Source organism: Neodiprion lecontei, chromosome 1 (genome assembly GCF_021901455.1).
Source record: "Neodiprion lecontei isolate iyNeoLeco1 chromosome 1, iyNeoLeco1.1, whole genome shotgun sequence".
Taxonomy (NCBI): domain Eukaryota; kingdom Metazoa; phylum Arthropoda; class Insecta; order Hymenoptera; family Diprionidae; genus Neodiprion; species Neodiprion lecontei.
This window is the reverse complement of record NC_060260.1, coordinates 6,514,719-6,523,108: the sequence shown is the minus strand read 5'-3', so window position 1 is coordinate 6,523,108 and position 8,390 is coordinate 6,514,719. Positions and strand designations below refer to the sequence as shown.

Below are 8,390 nucleotides of genomic sequence, written 5' to 3'. Positions count from 1 at the left end.
ACATTGCTCGCGGGTTTTTGGAAGATTTTTGATCAACGTATCGCGGCCTAGTCATGCTTACGAAACTACTCAAATTCGACTGACTTTACAGCCTTCGCAGACAGGTGAGACGTACCCTAAAGCAACGAAAACCGTGCCTCGCATGTTTTTTCTTCTAATCTTAATCGGGATTTCAGGTGATCCAGATCATGGGCCGAATATCAAAATCTGTGAAGTTATTGTATACTGTGCATTCTTGGAGTCCGAGGTCAGAGGGTGAATATCGCGGTGAGTGATTTTTACCACCTCCGAATAACCGATCCGGAGTCGTTGGGTGATATTGGAATTCGTCGAGGGCCGTAACATCCGGTAATCGAAAAGCGGGGAGTACGAGAATTAATCGGCTCGACCGCCGGCTTCGTGCATATAAAACGAGTCAGCTGATATTTTTCACATATCTCGGACTCTTTGCGGGCGGTATTCCTTACACGCGCAAGGAATGACCATCTGCATCGCTGCACCGATGCGCATGCACTCGCTGAAATGCTTGCGGACCGCCGCCAGCGTCTTCTCGGGGTCACGAGGGTTCAATTCGCGTGGCGCCGTAATTCAACGCGGTTGGAGGGTTGGCTCTAACGACTTTCAAAAAATTGGGTAATCTCGGGATGCTTCGTTCCACGCCTGCCTTTTTCCTTCCACCGCTTGGGAATTCAATTCGTATACCGCGTATCCAGTGTCTCGACGTCTCGTAAATCGCGGTTTGATTAATCGCCCTTGAATTATGCTCGGATCTGACGAGCGTGTAATTGTGTCTAAGGTTGCGGACCGGTATCGTTTTAGTGGGCAGGATCGTAATTGCCTGGTATTAAATAAGCTGCCCTCTCTCATTTACGAGACGTAATATAGGTATATTGTATATACGCAAGGCGAGGGAAAATGAATTTAAAAATGAGAGGGGAACGGAGTTTGAGAAGCAGATGCAAAAGAACAAGGCGCGAAGCGCATCTCGGAGATAAATCGCGCAGGGCGTTTTCCCGCGACGGTATATTATTATGTTTATATACGACATTTAATGGGAAAAATCGGTCCGTATGGAAAATAAAAATCCAACAAGTAATTGACCGGTTGCAATCAGGTATGCGAAGGCTGTGCGTAGCGAGGAGTGCTCGCAGTTAAATTCCGTCGAGTCACCGTAGCAACCAGCAAAGTCGACTCTTGAGAATTTTGCCGTCCTGCGACAGACAAATTGCTGCGTATCTCTGCATTCACCGGTTTGTTTTATTACCACCGACTTGATTGTTCCGCCAGAGTCGGCAAGTATGTATGCAACTACCTATACGCTTTTCAAAACTCATGAGAAACGATCCCTTCGACTCTTTTCCAGAAACTCCGCGTCGCAATTGACCTGCGGCCTGCAGGAGAAAAGGAAATGCAAACAGACCTAAGGGTAAGAATACTATCGCCAAATAACTCTCAAGTCGTTTGAGAAAAACGACGATTAGCTACACCGATCTCCCGGCAATGACCTGGGATAAAAATCCTAACGAATCAGAGATGCCGACTAGATATACCGAATGACCATTTAATTACGCCCGTTTCGTTCGGCGAACGAGTCTCATTAACGGGAATTGAAATGAGTCAAGCTACGAGAAGGTGTAAATTCGTGTCAAGGTGGCGCTAAATTGTATTAGGTATATCGAAAAAACCGTTTCGTCTTTCGAAAAGATGTTCATATTAGTGTGCGATCGGTTTTTCAAAGGAGATCGACCTTGCGCTGATCAATCCAGTTTCCTGGAAAAAGTCACGGGCAACTTGCGGACTCATCCGGTTGATACAGTCACGAAATTGCATGACTTACGCCTTGACGATAATATTTCGCAACAGCCGTAATCTGCGAAAATGAACAACAAAAGTTCGTAAAACTTAGGTTGTATAAACAAGAGCATTCCATAATCTTTTGCAAGACGATCCTGTCTGAACCATGGTTTAAAAATTTTCTCATTCTTTATTAATTTGCAGTATTTTGACGGGATAGCGTGGCGTTTGGAGTGTCGTTAGATCGAATCGAGGTGGCGTTTTAGTTTCCTAGCATAAATTCCATCACCGGGATACGTAGTAAACCGTGACCGGCTATAAATCCGAGTGGCACCCGAAACGAAGCGTATAATTGAAGAGTAAAGTGCGTGAATGCGACATGGTGTGTATGTGTTCCAAAAATAACGCCGCGGCTACACGCGTTGAACGTTTTTCAGGTGCCTGTAAAGTACAATAGCGGATAAACAAATTGTGGTATTTTTCTTTCCTGCCGAAATAAAATCCGAAAGTTGTTCTGTCGCGGATTTTGAATCGCGCTGCGAAGTTTAACACATTTACGATACCCCGACAGCGTGGCGTTTGGTAGAACGAGAGCCGTGTTTTCTCATTTTTCAAAAGCGAATATCTCCTCGAATTCCGGTATGCAAGGGTAACTGCTTCGATCCGTCTTCGCGCGCGCGGCGTATCAAATAATTTCGCACAACACGACACGGTACAAGACTCAGCTACGCGAGTCCGATGAATAATTTTCACCGTTGCATAAAACTGCTGAAAAGTATGCAGGCACAATGAAGAATTGACGCATGCTCCGCAGCATTAATTAAATAAAGGATGCGCGATATCGATCAAAGTGCGCGTTGTTGGAATGTGAATTTTTTCCAGAATGCAACATTTTATTATCGTTGATACAACGCAGCGGTAATAAAGTAAAAAGGAAAAAAGGAAGATATTCTCGCACTCGACTTGCCTGTCAATTTAATAACCGGCAATAACGAGCGTGCGACACTGTCTAGCCATAAATCAGCAAAATTGCACGGCCGCAGAGCAGCTGGCAAAGTTTTTGCACGTGATGGTTAAACGTCGCGCGCATTTATTATAATCCCCGGGATTGCAGGACCTCTTTTTCCCGTCTGTGCATGGCATCTTGTCAACAACTCCTCCCGGAGGTATAATGATAAATCATTTCAATTTACCGTGTCGGATTAATTACATTATACACGTATATACAAACGCTTTATACCGTCGCGTCCGCGTAAACAGAGGCCACGCACAGACATCGATTCGCGCGTTGCACGATCTTTGCATTGCACGTTTCTAACAAGAAATACAGGTACAAAACAAGATCCTGGGTACATCATAAGTTTCACGGTAAATCGTATCGTTTCTTTCATTCTACAATTGATTCGCTCCTTGCATAAATGCAGACGTTCGGTGATCACTTATGAAAATTTGGTAATATCAGATCGATATGAAAAAAGGAGAGAAATAAAAAAAAATGTGAGTAGGAGAAACGTAATTCCTAAATACAATCATCCATTAATCGGAAATTTTGATCAAGGATATTATTTTGTACAATTCGCCGAACGAGAACCGGAAAGTTAATGACGAGACGTAAAAGGTAAGAAGATTTGTCAATCCTGAAATCCGCAATTACAGCAGGGAGCAGGATTTCAAGAGGACGATTTTGACTACTTTCAGTTTTTTTTCAAATCTACACCGCAAAAAAAAAGCTCCTTCCCATTTTCGGTTTCCACTTGTGCCCCTTTCTAATTTCGGATAAATCGTTCCTTGAGAGTTGAATGATCGTATCCGAGTTTGCTATGCCCTGAAAATGATCATAAACTCTCATATTCAATTTCGAATAATGTGTAGTGAACGGGATAAAATAAAACTAAAAGAAAAATTTAATTGACTTAAATCTGACCGTTCATTAAATCGCGTGACATTTGAACAGGTACGTAATACGAAAGCAGGGGATAATCCTGTCGCATTTATCTGTGAGGTACGCGCAGTTTGCAAGGATTTATTCGAAGTGTACGTGGGTACAATAAGTAGACTTGAATCGGAGCCCGTACATAGAAGCAGGGATTATATATTCGGACCTCGACGTTGTAGGGTTTTAATATAAACTTGATAAAACGACCCGAAGCGCGTGTTCCGTGATTTTCCAGAGCTCATTCTTATACTTATAATAATCAGAAGGAGATATTTCAGATTCGCGACAATGTCAGACGCCCTTGAATTGGCGCCGGTGCTAAAGCTCTTCGACCGCTCATCGTCAGTCGAACGAATGGAATAAAGAAAAGGAACCAAAAACTCCCGCCAAGTATCGCATCGCTGTTCGTTGAGCTCTTTCCTCGCGTTGCAGATTCCGATATTTGTTTTGACAAGAATTTGAAATTAAGATGGATTAATTCGAATTCGACCTGCGATATGAGAAAAATTTCAATCGTTATAGTAACTAGAAAAATTGAGTAACACAGATATCGTTGAAAAAACTGTTTGAATATTTATGGAATTACGAAAAGCGAGGTTTTACTAAAAATTTCTCTGAGTGCACATACGTGCGATCCGTATCGCTGTTGAATATGTCGTATACAACATTATGCATGCATGGACTGATTTGTAGGGAAAACGTTCGATCGCGTGGTAGTTGAATTTATTTACTCGGTATAGTGACAGATAATGATAATACAGGTACAAATGAAGAGAGCTGACAAAGGAGCTTGGTGGTTATTTATACATCCACTTGCGAGGCAGTCAGTTACACAGGTATATACACGTGCATATCAATTATTCGCCCGCATCTAATTGTAAGTGCAGAGATATAGAACGTCGCACTGTAATTGCTATGCGATTACAAGGTACACTGTATAATACGAGCATACATACACACGGGACATGCAGGGTGGAATAATCGGTACAACATCGATTCTCATCCCGTAATTGTAGCAGATTCGTTGACGTTCCAATATTCCTTGGTTCGGCCGTTGATGAAGCAATCAATTATCTCCCCTCCATCCTCCGTGAAATTCTTCGATCGAGACTCTGAATTCCTGAGCATTAATGAGCATGTGACGGAAGGTTTCAGCGGCACTCGTAGGAATAAAATCCAACTATACGTTGCGAGAATATGAGCGGGCAGGCACGGCATCCTGTGTCAGAAATTCCGGGGCTCTTTGTCCGAGTAAATAATCCGGAGACGATTAATAAACGAGCCCCGTTATCCGAGGCGCCAGCCTCGGCTGGAGCCAACGCCAAGACTGGAGGAGGAGTTGGGCTTATATGTGTCATCGTGTCAGAGAGCGATTATGCGGGCTCTCCTACACAGGACTTTGATTAGGTATCTACCAAAGAGCCAGGCGACCACGCGGTCCTTCGGGTCCTGCGAATCGAGCTGATCGAGTGCCGAACACATCGCGAAGTCATTATTGTTGCGAAAAGACAAGCCGTATGCTTGTAAATTCGAAGCGCTCAAGTACAACGCGCTCTGACCAACCCGGGGATCTTTACATTCCGTGGGATGTAGCGAGGACTTAACACCGTCATATGCACTCTGGGAACTGCACATACCCGCTGCAACTCGGGATCGAAATTTACCGCAATCGAAATAGCAAGGTGAATGTCGCGTTCAAGGAACGATTTAAACTCCTCCGTCAAGATGAGACGGTCGTCGATTCAGCGGAATTAGCTTCTGTGTCCTTCCAGACGTTGACGGCGAATATCATGTAGGTTGTCACGCAGGAGAAGAGCTGTGGGAAACCACAGAGACACAAGGCTGTTAGAGGTAGGTGGAAATTTTATTCCAATTCTGTTTTAATCTTTCACCGAAACGGGTAAATAATGACTCTTCTATACTCACCGTTCCAACCAGAGATTTGTCAATCGTGAAGAAACCACCAACCGTGATACGAAGCTCGTTCTGAAGGAGGTGGGCCGAGTATCTGTGCAGCTGTAAATGATCGGCTTAATTTACTCTCGCGTCAGTTAAAGAAATTTCAAAATCTGCATCGAGCTCACCATCCTGTGAAACGACTCACTATCGATCGTAATTCTGTAGAGAATGATTCCCAATGTATTTGCCTGGAACGTGATCAATTTTTTTGTTTTCAATTTTACTCTCGTTGCAAAACACCAAACAACGCGTCAAACGTTGGACTTCGAATCACCTCGGTGATGGTGTTGCAGCAGCTCAACGTGATCACCCAGAATTTGAGCATGAGATAGAAGACCCAGAGGAGCGATAGACCGATCCTACTTCCGAGCACCGACAACGGGACGAAAACCAGTGTGTACAATGCGAGGAGTCTGTAAACGAGGAGGCAAAAGGTTGTCGAAACCGTAAAGTAGAGCTGCCATGAAAAATTCACACTGAGCTTTTCCGTTATTAGGTAAAGCTGCCGATGAACCTTGTAAAGCCGATCGATTCTCTCTAACGATTCCTGCAAATTCCGATTCACCTGAAAATGCAATTGACGATCAATCTTTAGATATTAGTATGTCCAACTCTGGATTGTCATCCGTTTCGTCGTACCTTATTGCTGAACGGAAGATCACGTCGATTTCTCAGAGGTTGAATACTGGGAACAGCAATTATTCCATCGTTTGATTGCTCCCGGTCTTTCGCAATTTCGGTCAAAGCACGATTGATCAATTGGAATCTTTCATAGAAGGTAAACATTATTGTGGAGAATACCAGATCACTGAATAATGTGATTAAGTGAGGAACGTGGGAGCTGTACGAAAGGCAACAAGTTTTTAATATCAAGCTTTTATCGTTGATCCCGATAGCAGTAAATATGTATTCGTGCAGACCGATGATGACCAGCCATATCGTTGAGAACGAACCGAGCAATCTGATCTGCCTGCGATATACGTCTCGGTGTTTGACTTCGATGCCGATATCCCTCAATTCGACATCCACCGTTCCCAGCTCCACGATCGAATCATCCAAAGCTTTTGCGCCACTGGCAACCCAAAATATGATCGTACCAATACCGCCCACGAATGTGACAATTTGTGAAACGCCGTAGAACGTGGCGTACGTATGATTGTAGGACATGGCGGCGTTCCACCGAACGTCTAACGACACGATGAAAGTTGCCGCAAAAATTGCCGCGATTAAAACCGAGTACATCAAGCGATGAGTGTACTTGTAACTGATACGTGGTACCCCGAATATCCAAGAAGAGATGAAAATTGGATTCAAAGACCTTCTGATCTTTTCAGACTCCGCGATAAGCCTCATGGTTTTCGACGATAATACAAAGCTTGATGTGCAGGATGATTTATTTTGCCGATCAGTTGCGCCTGGTCAAATAACCACTGTGCCTGGTCGCCCTAATGGACAATTTCCATGCTAATGGTTCGGTAAGTGATAATGTAGTCCGCCACCATTGGTATCCTAATGTTCCCTGAGTATTGCGGTCTCATACTTTTGTTTCCATAGTGCCGTTTTAATTTCACTCAACAGATAACTGCTGCACATTTCTGTTAGAATTTACACACGTTCTCCATATTCCAGTTCATAATGAACTGATGCCGAGTCGGAAAATAATTTTTTCGCGACCACGGTCTACCGGTGGTATTTTATAAATGCTGTGTGATCATGGACTGCGGACAAAGGTGCTGGAATGGTCAGCTCGGACACACCACATAATTAAGCAAAACCAACTGGGCGTTAAATATTTAAATTACTCTGGACAATGCGACTCGGGCGCCGATCTGTGAGGACCATTGCATCACTTGACCAATTCCAAACACTCTTGGATCAAACGCTCTAGGCTGAGCCTGAGTGAGCGGATTAGGGCGATCTTTTCACTCATTATACTTTTTCTTCACTTCATCCTCGCATCGCGTACTCTCTTCTTCGGGTAATAAGAATTTTGTCAGCTTGATGTATGAGCCGGGTTTGTATTCTTTCACCGGGGTAATTTTGTGGAAAAAATTGAATACTAGGAACATGGAGTATACATATAAGAGCAGTGGTGAACCACGAGGCAATTTATGTACAGTTTAATTAGATCGCAAGAAAAAACGACATTACAGGCATTCCGTTCAAGGTGAGTACTACTTGAAACACAACACTTGACACTTGGGTAGATTCTTGACTAAAATTTGATTGCATTCGAGGTGGACGGGCGGTTGGATTGCATAAGCCATAACGCATAACCCAGGCGCCAAGTCTGATCTCCTCTGGATGCCTAACGGGCATACGGATGATCAAAACAATTTTTTATTGCTCGTGCGGTTCCACTCTTCTTATTTTAAAACACTTGTTTCGTCTGGACCCGTTGTATCTTTATTTATAATCTGATGTCGCTGCCGTCTCGCTGCGGTTAATTCAAACCAGCTATGCATGTTACAATGTTCTTCTGTGCAGTTATCGTATGTACGATGCATAAATTCAGGACAGCCAAGATTGTAAACTTTGATTGTATCTATGCGGACGTACCGCGGTAAAGAGCCTTACATTCAAGTTTCAAGGTCTCGACGGTAAGGCAACGAAATTTCGATACTGTGCAAATTATAATGAATTTATATGTACTTAGTATCAACCAGATTTAAATGATAAATCTTGTCGGTGTTCGTAGTGG

At 43.5% G+C, this 8,390-nt stretch overlaps 1 protein-coding gene across 2 annotated transcripts; it reads right to left on the bottom strand.

Annotated features, from left to right (window-relative positions):
• Positions 1-4,488: 4,488 nt before the first annotated feature.
• On the bottom strand, positions 4,489-7,217 carry LOC107223109 (putative gustatory receptor 28b). Of its 2 annotated transcripts, XM_015662692.2 has the most exons (5): positions 6,329-7,217; positions 5,964-6,254; positions 5,815-5,877; positions 5,657-5,746; positions 4,489-5,546 (listed from the first exon to the last, which is right to left on the bottom strand). In XM_015662692.2, the coding sequence occupies exons 1-5, from the start codon at positions 7,040-7,042 to the stop codon at positions 5,451-5,453; spliced, it is 1,254 nt and encodes a 417-aa protein (XP_015518178.2). In that variant the 5' UTR covers positions 7,043-7,217; the 3' UTR covers positions 4,489-5,450. The 2 variants fall into 2 exon arrangements, 1 of the variants encoding a protein (XP_015518178.2); XR_006902755.1 differs by lacking the exon at positions 4,489-5,546 and having other exon boundaries at positions 5,699-5,746; positions 5,835-6,254.
• Between the last annotated feature and the right edge of the window lie 1,173 nt (positions 7,218-8,390).